Genomic DNA, 17,463 nt, shown 5'->3' with positions numbered 1-17,463 from the left:
TCCTTTTGCTCTTCAACTGCTTGCTAATGACTTCTGAACTACGTGCAACATGCAAACTGTGTAACGTGTATCTGATTTCATATTTTGTAATTGGACAGAATATTGTGATTGAATCCAGTGCAAGAGATCTCGCAATGAATCGGACCTTTGACCTCATCGCGCCCCGTCTTCCAAGCTTCAGTGAAAATGAGTGGAACCGGTGGTTCCTCGATTTGCTAAGACCTTGTCTGGCAAGCTTCAACCCGTTGATGCTCATGAATGTAACGTCGTTCATAAACTGCACAAACTATCGTGCTGTGTAAGCACTGCAAACATAAACACACCATGTTTCCAATTAATAAAATGTTAAAGAGGAATTTGATGATAATTATTGTGTTGACCCTTTGCAGTGTGAGGGGGCTGAGCCATGTTTACTCCACAACACCTCCGGAAAGACAAAGAGCAAATGCTGCCGTTTTGCTCAACTTCTTGAAGGATTCTGCCGGAGAATTCAACACACCAGGTAGGTCTGATGAAGTAAATTGGACCACATGTTTTTTCTTTGGGCGACTTGGAATTGTGCCACAGTTTGTCAGATTGTACTGAGAACAGACTCAGTGTAGGAGTCAGTCTTCATGGGTCCAAATGTTTGAACCCGAATTGAAATGGGCCTGTAGAGCACTTGCTTTACTTCAGTTCATGCTCACCTCTCCAGTGGTGCCCATATAAACTGATCAAGAAAGGAGTTTACTTTTGTCTGTTGGATCTGTTATCTGAATGGTCCTGATTTGGAACCCGTAACTCCCCTGGTCCCTTGTAAGTTAAGGAATAAATAAAAGTTTGCTGAAATATGATAAAATTGCTTTTTTCTTTTTCGTTCCTTAGCTTGCAGGAAAGGAATTCAGAACGATGCAGAATTTCTTGAGAAAAACCTGGGCTCATTTGTAGAGCAGGCTACCTTCACAGACCTGAAAGCTTTCAACGTCTCCATCGTAAGTAATATTTTTTTCTATTCAAAGTTTTTTAAAAAGACCCAATGATCCATGATTACTATCTTCAGCTCAAGTCTTTGTGTACAAGTTATAGATCTGAATATTGAGTCTGTTAATGTTTTTATAACATTAGTATAATCAAATGTCCTACTTTGTCATAAAATACCATTTTATAATTGTTTAATTAAGCAGGTATGCCAGTGATGGTCAGCCTTGTTTTCAGGGCTGTGAAAACTCCATGGATTTGTGAAATTCCAGGGATTTCATCGGGGGGGTAATTGTGATCGTCATTGAGTTTTTAAAATGTCTATCGCAACATGTTCTTTTTTTTCAATATCGTGGAAATTTTATAAGACCACGGCGGTCCACGGACACTGATCTGTGTGTTACAGATACAAATCAGTGTCCTCGGATCCACGGAGTTTTGAGGAGAAAAATCCCTCTCGTAAAGTGTAAAACAGGACTGGTTGGTTGCTGCGGAGACGATGTGTGGCTCCTGCGCAAAGCTTAAGCTAAATGTAGCATGTGGACATCGCAAACCTTTAGAGCTCTAAAGTTTTTAAAAGAAGAATTGTTCAGCATGTCTGTGTCACGGAACGGCGTCGAACAGAGAGAAGATGGTGAGAAAGACTGTTTGAAAAAGTCTGATAAGGACAAGAATCTATGGAATTGTCGCTGGCTTCATCAACACACCTGAAAGATAAAAGAAATGGGAAAAGTGAACTGTGCACTCAGCAAACACAGTAAAAAATTTTCTCTCTATGGAAAATAAACATTGTGCTGTTCAAACAGGATTTTAGACAAGATTATGTGACTTTTTTCATTAATCTAGACTTTCTTTCATTGGAAAAAACAGACTCTGGCTTTGAATGCATTTACATGAATTTACACAAGAATATAAATGAGTTTTTATTAAGGCAGCGACTCAACACAAGCACAAACCACAACCAAACTCATTTTGTTCCCACAGATGGAAGTTCTGGACCGTCTCACACCGCAGCAAAAGGCTGAGTTACTTGTGGATCCAGACACTGGTGCTTTGGAGAATGAGACCTTCATAAAGGTGGTGTGCAACACGTTCTTGGATTCCTCAGACACTGACCCGCTCAGTCAGTTCATCCAGGCCTTTTTCAGACAAATCCCCAGGAACGCTGACTGTCCATCATACACTGCCATGTAAGAAATGGAAATTTTCAAGTCTGCACATAAAAATGTTGTTTGTGTTTGTCATCGAACTCTGGTTCCTGACAAATCATCTCACTGTGTTGTTGTTTTTAGAGTCAATGGTCTTCAGCAGTGCTTCAAATTGAATCTTCCAGAGAGTGTGAAATCAAGCATAGGAAGCCTCCAAATGAAATTCCTACGTAAGTGATAAAAAAAATGCTTTCTGGCATTTTTATTGAATGAGGTATTTCTGTCAGAGCTGTATTCACTTGATACTTTATTTTGTCTGTCAAACAGGTTGTCGCATTACAGGTTCTCTGAGGGTAAGTTGCTTTTCTTTTGTATTTTATACATATTGAACATATTTACACTTGACAGTTGACAAGGTTAGAGTTTATTATTGAAACTTTAAGAGACAAAAAATTTTTGATCTGTGTCAAATATGCCACAAGTGTAATAATGATGATGTTTTTGTCTCCAGTGCAACAACACAGCAGTTAACGGTAAGTGTGTAAAAGTGGAGCGAGCTCCAGCGTGATTGCAAAATGACACTGGAAAGTGCAATTATGTGATGCATGAATATTGTCTTTTTACAGTGAGTCATATCTGTGCTGACGTCAGCGGGTAGGTGAATCACTGTTTGAAGTGCAGTGTTCTGGTTTTCTTCCTTTTCCCCTTTAAGTAACACTGTTTTTCATACTATCGTTTTGTTTAGGTCACAACAAATCCAATCTGGTGGCAACTTGACAGAAGCCCTGTGCAATATTTCCATCACTGCACACGCCTGTTCCTCAGTAAGATTGTTTTATTTCAGGTTTCAGTGTCTTCTGCTTTAATTACTTCCTGAGATGAATTGTCATGAACTCAGTCTTTATTTTTGTCTCATTTTAAGGCTACACATCTCACACCCAGCAACGTTGCGACACTGTTGAACTGTTCGCTGCAAAGCCAAATGACATACTCCCCAGAGGTCTGGAAGCTTTTCATCCGAGAAGCTTCTCCTGTGCTGGATGAGGCTCTTACCATGTACTCTGCTATGGTAAGTCCAAAAGTGTCATTTCAGAAAAAATTGGTGTTTTCCCTGTGAACCTGGTGCCCTATTAAATGAGACCTCCCCACCTGCCCAATTTAAGGCTCCCAACACCAGCAGTCAGTCCTTGACCCCCATTCTTGAGGCTGTTGGAGAGGTGATAATTGCCAACTTCAGCCAGATGCAAGTGCAAGATGATGCCTTTGTCAAGAGATGGTTTGAGACAAACCTTCATCCATTTTTGGCTGCTTCATCACCCAACTTCCTGTTTTGTCTCAGCTCGACAAACTTCAGCTGCCAAACGTACCACACTGTGTAAGTAACCAGGTTACATATTTCTGAACTGTGGACATTGATGGCAGATTATCTTGGAGATATACATTTGATTATACACTTGTTGATTTGGCCTTCACTCTTCAATGTTAGCATCCGGGCATTCAGCAGAGTCCAACCATCCATGAAGAGAGAGACACAGAAATCAGTCTTGACTCATTTCATCCAGCCGTTCCTTGTGAAAAATGACTCATCAGGTAAAGGCAGGCACTGTGTTTCAATTGATTAAAGTGGTGACGGCCTTTGGTCACAGTGGTTCATCCAAGTCTTTGTCTTTTTTTCTTCCCAGATCCTGGCTGTGTCTCAGCCAGCAGTGGTACTAAAGAGTGGCTCCAGGATAACTTTGGTAGCTTCTCTGAATTTGCAGATCTGCAGGATTTGCAAACCCTCAATCCCAATTTTTCTGTTGTACGTAACTGAACTGACCGCAGTCTTGTCTATTCAAATTAAAAATTCCACTTTTTTTTGTATTGATTGCTCTTTGATTTTGTCCATGCCCTTTTAGACTGACTCCATTTCACAGCTCCGTCCTTCTCAGTTGGCACAAGTTCTACAGAGCTCAGGGAACATCAATAATACAGACACAGTCAGGCTCGTATTTGACCGGCTCGAGCAGGCCGATGGCTTTGAAAATGTGGAGGTTTTGCTCACTGAACTCACAGACAATGCACCGGTAAGCTTCCCTCTGACATTGGGGCAAGAAGAAAATTCCCATTCTTTAAAACAAGCAAAGTCAAATTATACATATGCATCTACTTCTATACATCAGTTACAGTGTTCTTATTGTATCAGATGATTGAGAACATTCCTTTTGCTCTTCAACTGCTTGCTAATGACTTCTGAACTACGTGCAACATGCAAACTGTGTAACATGTATCTGATTTCATATTTTGTAATTGGACAGAATATTGTGATTGAGTCCAGTGCAAGAGATCTCGCAATGAATCGGACCTTTGACCTCATCGCGCCCCGTCTTCCAAGCTTCAGTGAAAATGAGTGGAACCGGTGGTTCCTCGATTTGCTAAGACCTTGTCTGGCAAGCTTCAACCCGTTGATGCTCATGAATGTAACGTCGTTCATAAACTGCACAAACTATCGTGCTGTGTAAGCACTGCAAACATAAACACACCATGTTTCCAATTAATAAAATGTTAAAGAGGAATTTGATTATACTTATTGTGTTGACCCTTTGCAGTGTGAAGGGGCTGAGCCATGTTTACTCCACAACACCTCCGGAAAGACAAAGAGCAAATGCTGCAGTTTTGCTCAACTTCTTGAAGGATTCTGCCGGTGAATTCAACACACCAGGTAGGTCTGATGAAGTAAACTGGACCACATGTTTTTTCTTTGGGTGACTTGGAATTGTGCCACATTTTGTCAGATTGTACTGAGAACAGACTCAGTGTAGGAGTCAGTCTGCATGGGTCCAAACGTTTGAACCCGAATTGAAATGGGCCTGTAGAGCACTTGCTTTACTTCAGTTCATGCTCACCTCTCCAGTGGTGTCCATATAAACTGATCAAGAAAGGAGTTTACGTTTGTCTGTTGGATCTGTTATCTGAATGGTCCTGATTTGGAACCCGTAACTCCCCTGTGAGTTAAGGAATAAATAGAAAGTTTGCTGAAATATGATAAAATTGCTTTTTTCTTTTTCGTTCCTTAGCTTGCAGGAAAGGAATTCAGAACGATGCAGAATTTCTTGAGAAAAACCTGGGCTCATTTGTAGAGCAGGCTACCTTCACAGACCTGGAAGCTTTCAACATCTCCATCGTAAGTAATATTTTTTTCTATTCAAACTGTTTTAAAAAGACCCAATGATCCAATTTATCACTGCTGAAAGTTTACAATCTTCAGCTCAAGTCTTTGTGTACAAGTTATAGATGTGAAAATTGAGTCTGTTAATGTTTTTATAATGTTAGTATAATCAAATATCCTTCTTCTTGTCCATGCCCTTTTAGACTGGTGCCATTTCACAGCTCCGTCCTTCTCAGTTGGCACAAGTTCTACAGAGCTCAGGGAACATCAATAATACAGACACAGTCAGGCTCGTATTTGACCGGCTCGAGCAGGGCGATGGCTTTGAAAATGTGGAGGTTTTGCTCACTGAACTCACAAAAAATGCACCGGTAAGCTTCCCTCTGACATTGGGGTAAGAAGAAAATTCCCATTCTTTAAAACAAGCAGAGTCAAATTATACATATGCATCTACTTCTATACATCAGTTACAGTGTTCTTATTGTATCAGATGATTGAGAACATTCCTTTTGCTCTTCAACTGCTTGCTAATGACTTCTGAACTACGTGCAACATGCAAACTGTGTAACGTGTATCTGATTTCATATTTTGTAATTGGACAGAATATTGTGATTGAATCCAGTGCAAGAGATCTCGCAATGAATCGGACCTTTGACCTCATCGCGCCCCGTCTTCCAAGCTTCAGTGAAAATGAGTGGAACCTGTGGTTCCTCGATTTGCTAAGACCTTGTCTGGCAAGCTTCAACCCGTTGATGCTCATGAATGTAACGTCGTTCATAAACTGCACAAACTATCGTGCTGTGTAAGCACTGCAAACATAAACACACCATGTTTCCAATTAATAAAATGTTAAAGAGGAATTTGATTATACTTATTGTGTTGACCCTTTGCAGTGTGAAGGGGCTGAGCCATGTTTACTCCACAACACCTCCGGAAAGACAAAGAGCAAATGCTGCAGTTTTGCTCAACTTCTTGAAGGATTCTGCCGGTGAATTCAACACACCAGGTAGGTCTGATGAAGTAAACTGGACCACATGTTTTTTCTTTGGGCGACTTGGAATTGTGCCACATTTTGTCAGATTGTACTGAGAACAGACTCAGTGTAGGAGTCAGTCTTCATGGGTCCAAACGTTTGAACCCGAATTGAAATGGGCCTGTAGAGCACTTGCTTTACTTCAGTTCATGCTCACCTCTCCAGTGGTGTCCATATAAACTGATCAAGAAAGGAGTTTACGTTTGTCTGTTGGATCTGTTATCTGAATGGTCCTGATTTGGAACCCGTAACTCCCCTGTTCCCCTGTGAGTTAAGGAATAAATAGAAAGTTTGCTGAAATATGATAAAATTGCTTTTTTCTTTTTCGTTCCTTAGCTTGCAGGAAAGGAATTCAGAACGATGCAGAATTTCTTGAGAAAAACCTGGGCTCATTTGTAGAGCAGGCTACCTTCACAGACCTGGAAGCTTTCAACATCTCCATCGTAAGTAATATTTTTTTCTATTCAAACTGTTTTAAAAAGACCCAATGATCCAATTTATCACTGCTGAAAGTTTACAATCTTCAGCTCAAGTCTTTGTGTACAAGTTATAGATGTGAAAATTGAGTCTGTTAATGTTTTTATAATGTTAGTATAATCAAATGTCCTTCTTTGTCATAAAATACCATTTATTATTTGTTTAATGAAGTACGTATGCCAGTGATGGTGAACCCTTGATTTTGTCCATGCCCTTTTAGACTGGTGCCATTTCACAGCTCCGTCCTTCTCAGTTGGCACAAGTTCTACAGAGCTCAGGGAACATCAATAATACAGACACAGTCAGGCTCGTATTTGACCGGCTCGAGCAGGGCGATGGCTTTGAAAATGTGGAGGTTTTGCTCACTGAACTCACAAAAAATGCACCGGTAAGCTTCCCTCTGACATTGGGGTAAGAAGAAAATTCCCATTCTTTAAAACAAGCAGAGTCAAATTATACATATGCATCTACTTCTATACATCAGTTACAGTGTTCTTATTGTATCAGATGATTGAGAACATTCCTTTTGCTCTTCAACTGCTTGCTAATGACTTCTGAACTACGTGCAACATGCAAACTGTGTAACGTGTATCTGATTTCATATTTTGTAATTGGACAGAATATTGTGATTGAATCCAGTGCAAGAGATCTCGCAATGAATCGGACCTTTGACCTCATCGCGCCCCGTCTTCCAAGCTTCAGTGAAAATGAGTGGAACCGGTGGTTCCTCGATTTGCTAAGACCTTGTCTGGCAAGCTTCAACCCGTTGATGCTCATGAATGTAACGTCGTTCATAAACTGCACAAACTATCGTGCTGTGTAAGCACTGCAAACATAAACACACCATGTTTCCAATTAATAAAATGTTAAAGAGGAATTTGATGATAATTATTGTGTTGACCCTTTGCAGTGTGAGGGGGCTGAGCCATGTTTACTCCACAACACCTCCGGAAAGACAAAGAGCAAATGCTGCCGTTTTGCTCAACTTCTTGAAGGATTCTGCCGGAGAATTCAACACACCAGGTAGGTCTGATGAAGTAAATTGGACCACATGTTTTTTCTTTGGGCGACTTGGAATTGTGCCACAGTTTGTCAGATTGTACTGAGAACAGACTCAGTGTAGGAGTCAGTCTTCATGGGTCCAAATGTTTGAACCCGAATTGAAATGGGCCTGTAGAGCACTTGCTTTACTTCAGTTCATGCTCACCTCTCCAGTGGTGCCCATATAAACTGATCAAGAAAGGAGTTTACTTTTGTCTGTTGGATCTGTTATCTGAATGGTCCTGATTTGGAACCCGTAACTCCCCTGTTCCCTTGTAAGTTAAGGAATAAATAAAAGTTTGCTGAAATATGATAAAATTGCTTTTTTCTTTTTCGTTCCTTAGCTTGCAGGAAAGGAATTCAGAACGATGCAGAATTTCTTGAGAAAAACCTGGGCTCATTTGTAGAGCAGGCTACCTTCACAGACCTGAAAGCTTTCAACGTCTCCATCGTAAGTAATATTTTTTTCTATTCAAAGTTTTTTAAAAAGACCCAATGATCCATGATTACTATCTTCAGCTCAAGTCTTTGTGTACAAGTTATAGATCTGAATATTGAGTCTGTTAATGTTTTTATAACATTAGTATAATCAAATGTCCTACTTTGTCATAAAATACCATTTTATAATTGTTTAATTAAGCAGGTATGCCAGTGATGGTCAGCCTTGTTTTCAGGGCTGTGAAAACTCCATGGATTTGTGAAATTCCAGGGATTTCATCGGGGGGGTAATTGTGATCGTCATTGAGTTTTTAAAATGTCTATCGCAACATGTTCTTTTTTTTCAATATCGTGGAAATTTTATAAGACCACGGCGGTCCACGGACACTGATCTGTGTGTTACAGATACAAATCAGTGTCCTCGGATCCACGGAGTTTTGAGGAGAAAAATCCCTCTCGTAAAGTGTAAAACAGGACTGGTTGGTTGCTGCGGAGACGATGTGTGGCTCCTGCGCAAAGCTTAAGCTAAATGTAGCATGTGGACATCGCAAACCTTTAGAGCTCTAAAGTTTTTAAAAGAAGAATTGTTCAGCATGTCTGTGTCACGGAACGGCGTCGAACAGAGAGAAGATGGTGAGAAAGACTGTTTGAAAAAGTCAGATAAGGACAAGAATCTATGGAATTGTCGCTGGCTTCATCAACACACCTGAAAGATAAAAGAAATGGGAAAAGTGAACTGTGCACTCAGCAAACACAGTAAAAAATTTTCTCTCTATGGAAAATAAACATTGTGCTGTTCAAACAGGATTTTAGACAAGATTATGTGACTTTTTTCATTAATCTAGACTTTCTTTCATTGGAAAAAACAGACTCTGGCTTTGAATGCATTTACATGAATTTACACAAGAATATAAATGAGTTTTTATTAAGGCAGCGACTCAACACAAGCACAAACCACAACCAAACTCATTTTGTTCCCACAGATGGAAGTTCTGGACCGTCTCACACCGCAGCAAAAGGCTGAGTTACTTGTGGATCCAGACACTGGTGCTTTGGAGAATGAGACCTTCATAAAGGTGGTGTGCAACACGTTCTTGGATTCCTCAGACACTGACCCGCTCAGTCAGTTCATCCAGGCCTTTTTCAGACAAATCCCCAGGAACGCTGACTGTCCATCATACACTGCCATGTAAGAAATGGAAATTTTCAAGTCTGCACATAAAAATGTTGTTTGTGTTTGTCATCGAACTCTGGTTCCTGACAAATCATCTCACTGTGTTGTTGTTTTTAGAGTCAATGGTCTTCAGCAGTGCTTCAAATTGAATCTTCCAGAGAGTGTGAAATCAAGCATAGGAAGCCTCCAAATGAAATTCCTACGTAAGTGATAAAAAAAATGCTTTCTGGCATTTTTATTGAATGAGGTATTTCTGTCAGAGCTGTATTCACTTGATACTTTATTTTGTCTGTCAAACAGGTTGTCGCATTACAGGTTCTCTGAGGGTAAGTTGCTTTTCTTTTGTATTTTATACATATTGAACATATTTACACTTGACAGTTGACAAGGTTAGAGTTTATTATTGAAACTTTAAGAGACAAAAAATTTTTGATCTGTGTCAAATATGCCACAAGTGTAATAATGATGATGTTTTTGTCTCCAGTGCAACAACACAGCAGTTAACGGTAAGTGTGTAAAAGTGGAGCGAGCTCCAGCGTGATTGCAAAATGACACTGGAAAGTGCAATTATGTGATGCATGAATATTGTCTTTTTACAGTGAGTCATATCTGTGCTGACGTCAGCGGGTAGGTGAATCACTGTTTGAAGTGCAGTGTTCTGGTTTTCTTCCTTTTCCCCTTTAAGTAACACTGTTTTTCATACTATCGTTTTGTTTAGGTCACAACAAATCCAATCTGGTGGCAACTTGACAGAAGCCCTGTGCAATATTTCCATCACTGCACACGCCTGTTCCTCAGTAAGATTGTTTTATTTCAGGTTTCAGTGTCTTCTGCTTTAATTACTTCCTGAGATGAATTGTCATGAACTCAGTCTTTATTTTTGTCTCATTTTAAGGCTACACATCTCACACCCAGCAACGTTGCGACACTGTTGAACTGTTCGCTGCAAAGCCAAATGACATACTCCCCAGAGGTCTGGAAGCTTTTCATCCGAGAAGCTTCTCCTGTGCTGGATGAGGCTCTTACCATGTACTCTGCTATGGTAAGTCCAAAAGTGTCATTTCAGAAAAAATTGGTGTTTTCCCTGTGAACCTGGTGCCCTATTAAATGAGACCTCCCCACCTGCCCAATTTAAGGCTCCCAACACCAGCAGTCAGTCCTTGACCCCCATTCTTGAGGCTGTTGGAGAGGTGATAATTGCCAACTTCAGCCAGATGCAAGTGCAAGATGATGCCTTTGTCAAGAGATGGTTTGAGACAAACCTTCATCCATTTTTGGCTGCTTCATCACCCAACTTCCTGTTTTGTCTCAGCTCGACAAACTTCAGCTGCCAAACGTACCACACTGTGTAAGTAACCAGGTTACATATTTCTGAACTGTGGACATTGATGGCAGATTATCTTGGAGATATACATTTGATTATACACTTGTTGATTTGGCCTTCACTCTTCAATGTTAGCATCCGGGCATTCAGCAGAGTCCAACCATCCATGAAGAGAGAGACACAGAAATCAGTCTTGACTCATTTCATCCAGCCGTTCCTTGTGAAAAATGACTCATCAGGTAAAGGCAGGCACTGTGTTTCAATTGATTAAAGTGGTGACGGCCTTTGGTCACAGTGGTTCATCCAAGTCTTTGTCTTTTTTTCTTCCCAGATCCTGGCTGTGTCTCAGCCAGCAGTGGTACTAAAGAGTGGCTCCAGGATAACTTTGGTAGCTTCTCTGAATTTGCAGATCTGCAGGATTTGCAAACCCTCAATCCCAATTTTTCTGTTGTACGTAACTGAACTGACCGCAGTCTTGTCTATTCAAATTAAAAATTCCACTTTTTTTTGTATTGATTGCTCTTTGATTTTGTCCATGCCCTTTTAGACTGACTCCATTTCACAGCTCCGTCCTTCTCAGTTGGCACAAGTTCTACAGAGCTCAGGGAACATCAATAATACAGACACAGTCAGGCTCGTATTTGACCGGCTCGAGCAGGCCGATGGCTTTGAAAATGTGGAGGTTTTGCTCACTGAACTCACAGACAATGCACCGGTAAGCTTCCCTCTGACATTGGGGCAAGAAGAAAATTCCCATTCTTTAAAACAAGCAAAGTCAAATTATACATATGCATCTACTTCTATACATCAGTTACAGTGTTCTTATTGTATCAGATGATTGAGAACATTCCTTTTGCTCTTCAACTGCTTGCTAATGACTTCTGAACTACGTGCAACATGCAAACTGTGTAACATGTATCTGATTTCATATTTTGTAATTGGACAGAATATTGTGATTGAGTCCAGTGCAAGAGATCTCGCAATGAATCGGACCTTTGACCTCATCGCGCCCCGTCTTCCAAGCTTCAGTGAAAATGAGTGGAACCGGTGGTTCCTCGATTTGCTAAGACCTTGTCTGGCAAGCTTCAACCCGTTGATGCTCATGAATGTAACGTCGTTCATAAACTGCACAAACTATCGTGCTGTGTAAGCACTGCAAACATAAACACACCATGTTTCCAATTAATAAAATGTTAAAGAGGAATTTGATTATACTTATTGTGTTGACCCTTTGCAGTGTGAAGGGGCTGAGCCATGTTTACTCCACAACACCTCCGGAAAGACAAAGAGCAAATGCTGCAGTTTTGCTCAACTTCTTGAAGGATTCTGCCAGTGAATTCAACACACCAGGTAGGTCTGATGAAGTACAACCTCAATTCCAATGAAGTTGGGACGTTGTGTAAAATGTAAATAAAAACAGAATACAATGATTTGCAAATCCTCTTCAACCGATATTCAATTGAATATACCACAAAGACAAACTGATAAACTTTTTTGTTTTTGTGCAAATATTGGCTCATTTTGAAATGTATGCCTACAACATGTTTCAAAAAAGCTGGAACAGTGGTATGTTTACCACAGTGCTACATCACCTTTCCTTCTAACAACACTCAATAAGCATTTGGGAACTGAGGACACTAATTGTTGAAGCTTTGTAGGTGGAATTCTTTCCCGTTCTTGCTTCATGTACAACTTGAGTTGTTCAACAGTCTGGGGTCTCTGTTGTCGTATTTTGCTCTTCATAATGCGCCACACATTTTCAATGGGCAACAGGTCTGGACTGCAGGCATGCCAGTCTAGTACCCGCACTCTTTTACTATGAAGCCATGCTGTTGTAACACGTGTAGAATGTGGCTTGGCATTGTCTTCCTGAAATAAGCAGGGACGTCCCTGAAAAAGACGTTGCTTGGATGGCAGCATGTGTTGCTCCAAAACCTGGATGTACCTTTCAGCATTGATGGTGCCATCACAGATGTGTAAGCTGCCCATGCCATTGGCAAAAACACACCACCATACCATCACAGATGCTGGCTTTTGAACTGTGCGCTGGTAACAATCTGGATGGTCTTTTTCTTCTTTTGTCCGGAGGACACAACGTCCATGATTTCCAAAAATAATGTGAAATGTGGACTCATCAGATCACAGCACACTTTTCCCACTTTGCATCTGTCCATTTCAAATGAGCTCGGGCCCAGAGAAGGCGACGGCGTTTCTGGATGTTGTTGATGTATGGCTTTCGCTTTGCATGGTAGAGTTTTAACTTGCACTTGTAGATGTCACGATAAACTGTGTTACCTGACAATGGTTTTCTGAAGTGTTCCTGAGCCCGCGTGGTAAGATCCTTTATACAATGATGTTGGTTTTTAATGCAGTGCCGCCTGAGGGATCGAAGGTCACAGGCATTCAATGTTGGTTCTCGGCCTTGCCGCTTACTTGTAGAAAGTTCTCCAGATTCTCTGAATCTTCTGATTGTATTATGGACTGTTGATGATGGAATCCCTAAATTCCTTGCAATTGAATGTTAAGAAACATTGTTTTAACTGTTGGACTATTTTTTTTCACACAGTTGTTCTCAAAGCGGTAATCCTTGCCCCATCTTTGCTTGTGAACGGCTGAGCCTTTTGGGGATGCTCCTTTTATACCCAATCATGGCACACACCTGTTTACAATTCGGTGTTTTTTGAGCATTCATGAACTTTCCCAGTCTTTTGTTGCCAACTGTTTTGAAACGTGTTGCAAGCATTCATTTCAAAATGAGCAAATATTTGCACAAAAACAATACAGTTTATCAATTTGAACATTAAATATCTTGTCTTTGTGGTGTATTCAATTGAATATTGGTTGAAAAGGATTTGCAAATCATTATATTCTGTTTTATTTACATTTTAGACAACGTCCTGACTTCATTGGAATTGGCATTGTAAACGTGACCACATGCTTTTTCTTTGGGCTTATTTCTGGACTTGGAATTGTGCCACAGTTTGTCAGATTGTACTGAGAACAGACTCGGTGTATCACCTCCTCCAACTAAGTTGTGTAGAGTTTGTTTTCACCCTTGTTTGTTTTTTTGTCTGTTTGTTAAGGAATTCTTTGCTGAAATGTCATGACATCCTTTTTGTTTGTTTTTTTCCCCATTAGCTTGCAGAAAAGGAATTCAGAATGATGCACAATTTCTTGAGATAAACCTGGGCTCATTTGTCGAGCAGGCTACCTTCACAGAGCTGAATGCTTTCAACCTCTCCACAGTAAGTAATATGTTTTATATACTGGCATTTTTGAAAAGGCACGATTTACATTTTATTACTGTTGAACATTTAGATGACTTTATGTTGGTCATCAGTTTTTTTCAGTATTTCAGTATTTTATCTTTCATTATGAAAATAAGTTTTTCAAAAATTTACAAATCCTACATATGAGATTCCATGCCTGTATGTGATGCTGATCGAGGATAATCTAACGTTTTTTTTTTGTTTGTTTGTTTTTTTTTTAGTCCTTCATTTTCTGGCACTCATCTTGGTCTGGGTTGCAGTGGTAATAGACCAACCATTTCAACCCACACTTCACTATCATTAGCTAAGTCTTGTCACTCTTTCTGGGTGACCCCTATGCATATCCAAGCCAGCTATGAAATATATTCCTGACGTTGGCCTCTTCCCAATTGCATGTGACTGGAAGACCTTCTTAGCAAATGACAAGGAGACCTTCTCACCAGATGCCAGAACCAGCTCAGCTGGCTCCTTTCAATGCAAAGAAGCAGAAGCTGTACACAGAGTTCCTCGATCACATTTCAGCTTCTCACCCTGTCCCAGAGTGTATGCCCACTTACCTGATGGAGAAATCTTAACTCACGCCAATTCGGATCCACAACCTTGTTCTTTCGGTCAGTACCTAAATTTCATGATCGTAGTTGAGGACAGGACTGATACTTCAAGAGCCTCACCTTGTGGCTCAGCTTTCTTTAGTCCAGTACAGCATCCGCAGAACATAAAAAATAGCCCCAAATCATCTGCCAATCTTGCTGTCTATCTTTCTCCACTTGTGAACAAGACCCCAAGCTTCTTGAATGCCTCCAACCTTTTCTGACAGAAGAACATGGTCTCATATTTGCAGGAGCTGATCCTCATCCCTGCTGTTTCACACCGCACAGATGTAATTCTGACATCACCAAACTGGACACATCCAACCCCTTACTGCGCTTTGAAATTATTTCCAAAATCGGCACCAGGTTTGAGGTGATGGCAAGGAAGTGGCGACAGCTCCTATTTTGTTCATACAGAGGCTGGATTGTGCATTGCAGTTTTTCAGGTCCCCATACTCTTGCATTTGCCCACCCCCACAGGACACCTCAGGGGACCCAGTCATATGCTTTTTCCAAAACCTCAAAATGCATGCAGACTGGTCCTTCATACTCCCAAGCTCGTTTAATGTCTTTGCGAGGGTAAAGAGCTGATCTCCTGGTCCACGGCCAGGATGGAACCCACATTGCTCCTCCTGAATCTGAGGTTTGATGATCGATCTCATCTCTACTACCCTGGCATAGGCATTCCCAGGGAGGCTGAGAAGTGACATTCCTCTATAATTGGAGCAGATACCCTTTTGGTACCCTTTTTGATCCCCCCGGTATGAAATACGTCCGTTCGTTTTTGCTTCTTCGTGCTATATCTCAAGAACTAGTTGACCAATTTCATTCATATTTAGCATAAGGGTGTTCTTGGGTGAGCCCCCGACACCAGTCGATTATGGTGACCTTGGGGTGAATTACACAGTCACAGCAAGATATTCAAGATGTTGTCATTCCCTTGTTAGCACAATATCTCAAGAACCAGTTGACCAATTTCATTCATATTTACAATAAGGGTGTAGTTGGGTGATCCTCTGACACTTTGTATTCCTGATTTGTGAGGAGCAGGGGGGATATGTCTTATGACTCTTGTTTAAACAGGGGGACCACCATCCCAGTCTGTCAGTGCAGAGGTACTGTCCCCGACTTCCATGCAGCCATTGACGTGCGGTGAGGTTGCTGGCTGGTGAGGCACTGACTTCATCAGTCAGATTTACAAACATATAAACCCCACAGAGTAGCGTATTCACCGTTTGATTGACAGCAGTTAACGGGTTATGTGTAAAATCTCATCAGCATTCTTTACACATACAGACTGTACCACACAAAAAAGCACATTTAATTAACATGAGCGGAGCATCGTGCAGCAGCGCAAGGCTCACTCTATGGTAGATGGAGGCACAAACCGGAAATGGCACAAAAAAAAAACTCTGCAGTGGGGAAAAAGCCACAAACCGTTATTGTAAAAAGCCGTAAAAAGCCACAAACCAACGGCAGACGAACTTAGACATTATAAAGAGGAGTAGATGCCGCATTGGTTGCTGAGGCACAAGAAATGTGGCCGCCATCTTGGAGCGGTCATCGTAGTGATTCTATCACAAGGCACAGTGAAGGTTTGATTTTATAATCTTATTTTCTTTTTTAATCTTTCTAACATAATATGTGAAATACCAAGTGTTCCAGTACTTTTGGAGGGTACTATATCCTAAGCTTGTGATGAGTGAAAAATGAGTGTGGTATTATTACTGTTTTAAGAATGTTTAATTTTCACTGTTGCTGCACTTTGTGTGAAATCATAGTCATATCTTATATCATATTGATATGACAATATTGCATTATGATAATTTGGCCATATTGTAGGCAAAAAAAAAAAGAAAAATGCTTAAAAAGGTGTGGGGGGCAGAGCTCCCCCCAGAAGCTGAAAGGCAAAAAAAAAAAAGGCGGGGAGCTCTCCAGAAGCTGAAAGGCAAAATAAATAAATAAAATAAAAGCCGGGGGGTGTGGGGGGCAGAGCTCCCCAGAACCTGAAAAGTTTTGGCTATGCTCATGCTCCACCGAAGCAGTTACTCAAAAAACCGTATGAAGGACATAAATGACATGGTGAGAAGCTGAAGAGCTTTGCTCGTCATGTCTGCGACATATACATATTAAAAAACATGATTACTTACAAATGAAGTCCACACGTGCCGCTCCGTCTAACAAAATCAATCAATGACTTGTCTGTAAGTTTTCCTTATCTTCCTTCAGTTTGAAAAGTCTCTCTGTCTCAGTGGAGATCACTGCCAGGCAAGAAAGTCCTCCTTTCTGGCTCTGAATGTGAGCGGTCGACCGCTCGTGTTTGATGAGAAAATTCTTCAGGTCACAATATTCCATCTGAATCCAGACAGTCACAAGGCAGCAGAAAAGGTGTTTTCTTGCTGGATGTCCACACAACCAAACTTTACCTGTGTGTTCCACTCCATTCTATTCCACAGTCCATCCTTTAATTACCTCCTGCTTCGATTAAAAGTCCAGTTTAGAAAATTGTTTCATTTTGGATATGTAATTATCCATTCTGAAAGTAAATTAAATGAGCCGTGGCTCTTAACTTGCTAATTGTAAACTGTAGCTTGCTGTCACTTATTCTGCAGCTGAGGAGTTGCTGCAAGAAGAATCCCTGGGATCACTAGTGCCCCCTACCATGTGGCAGGACAACTGCGTGCCTCACTTGGTGCCTTTTTGCAGCATTTTATGATCACTCAGCACACAAAACACGTTACACACACATACAGCTGCTGACAAAAAACACTGTACATTATGTACATCAATTTTATTAGTGACATACAGAGTCAGTGAATAAAAAATAATCTTGTGAAGTTAAAAGGAAAATAACTTTATAGTAC

General features: G+C 40.7%; 1 protein-coding gene across 1 annotated transcript in view; it reads left to right on the top strand.

Annotated features, from left to right (window-relative positions):
- Positions 1 to 17,463, top strand: part of LOC117531936 — a 303,771-nt gene that overhangs the window by 33,591 nt on the left and 252,717 nt on the right. Inside the window, exons 88-125 of the mRNA XM_034195126.1 lie at positions 99 to 298; positions 390 to 502; positions 865 to 971; positions 1,942 to 2,147; positions 2,250 to 2,335; positions 2,433 to 2,458; positions 2,617 to 2,638; positions 2,732 to 2,759; positions 2,851 to 2,929; positions 3,028 to 3,174; positions 3,269 to 3,480; positions 3,592 to 3,695; positions 3,788 to 3,906; positions 4,004 to 4,171; positions 4,403 to 4,602; positions 4,694 to 4,806; positions 5,162 to 5,268; positions 5,457 to 5,624; positions 5,856 to 6,055; positions 6,147 to 6,259; positions 6,623 to 6,729; positions 6,984 to 7,151; positions 7,383 to 7,582; positions 7,674 to 7,786; positions 8,149 to 8,255; positions 9,226 to 9,431; positions 9,534 to 9,619; positions 9,717 to 9,742; positions 9,901 to 9,922; positions 10,016 to 10,043; positions 10,135 to 10,213; positions 10,312 to 10,458; positions 10,553 to 10,764; positions 10,876 to 10,979; positions 11,072 to 11,190; positions 11,288 to 11,455; positions 11,687 to 11,886; positions 11,978 to 12,090. Of these exons, the coding sequence (XP_034051017.1) occupies positions 99 to 298; positions 390 to 502; positions 865 to 971; positions 1,942 to 2,147; positions 2,250 to 2,335; positions 2,433 to 2,458; positions 2,617 to 2,638; positions 2,732 to 2,759; positions 2,851 to 2,929; positions 3,028 to 3,174; positions 3,269 to 3,480; positions 3,592 to 3,695; positions 3,788 to 3,906; positions 4,004 to 4,171; positions 4,403 to 4,602; positions 4,694 to 4,806; positions 5,162 to 5,268; positions 5,457 to 5,624; positions 5,856 to 6,055; positions 6,147 to 6,259; positions 6,623 to 6,729; positions 6,984 to 7,151; positions 7,383 to 7,582; positions 7,674 to 7,786; positions 8,149 to 8,255; positions 9,226 to 9,431; positions 9,534 to 9,619; positions 9,717 to 9,742; positions 9,901 to 9,922; positions 10,016 to 10,043; positions 10,135 to 10,213; positions 10,312 to 10,458; positions 10,553 to 10,764; positions 10,876 to 10,979; positions 11,072 to 11,190; positions 11,288 to 11,455; positions 11,687 to 11,886; positions 11,978 to 12,090 (4,723 nt within the window). The remainder of the gene's footprint in view (positions 1 to 98; positions 299 to 389; positions 503 to 864; positions 972 to 1,941; positions 2,148 to 2,249; positions 2,336 to 2,432; positions 2,459 to 2,616; positions 2,639 to 2,731; positions 2,760 to 2,850; positions 2,930 to 3,027; positions 3,175 to 3,268; positions 3,481 to 3,591; positions 3,696 to 3,787; positions 3,907 to 4,003; positions 4,172 to 4,402; positions 4,603 to 4,693; positions 4,807 to 5,161; positions 5,269 to 5,456; positions 5,625 to 5,855; positions 6,056 to 6,146; positions 6,260 to 6,622; positions 6,730 to 6,983; positions 7,152 to 7,382; positions 7,583 to 7,673; positions 7,787 to 8,148; positions 8,256 to 9,225; positions 9,432 to 9,533; positions 9,620 to 9,716; positions 9,743 to 9,900; positions 9,923 to 10,015; positions 10,044 to 10,134; positions 10,214 to 10,311; positions 10,459 to 10,552; positions 10,765 to 10,875; positions 10,980 to 11,071; positions 11,191 to 11,287; positions 11,456 to 11,686; positions 11,887 to 11,977; positions 12,091 to 17,463) is intronic.

The sequence above is a fragment of the Thalassophryne amazonica genome, chromosome 19, assembly GCF_902500255.1.
Source record: "Thalassophryne amazonica chromosome 19, fThaAma1.1, whole genome shotgun sequence".
Lineage (NCBI taxonomy): Eukaryota > Metazoa > Chordata > Actinopteri > Batrachoidiformes > Batrachoididae > Thalassophryne > Thalassophryne amazonica.
This window is presented reverse-complemented; position numbering and strand designations above follow the sequence as displayed.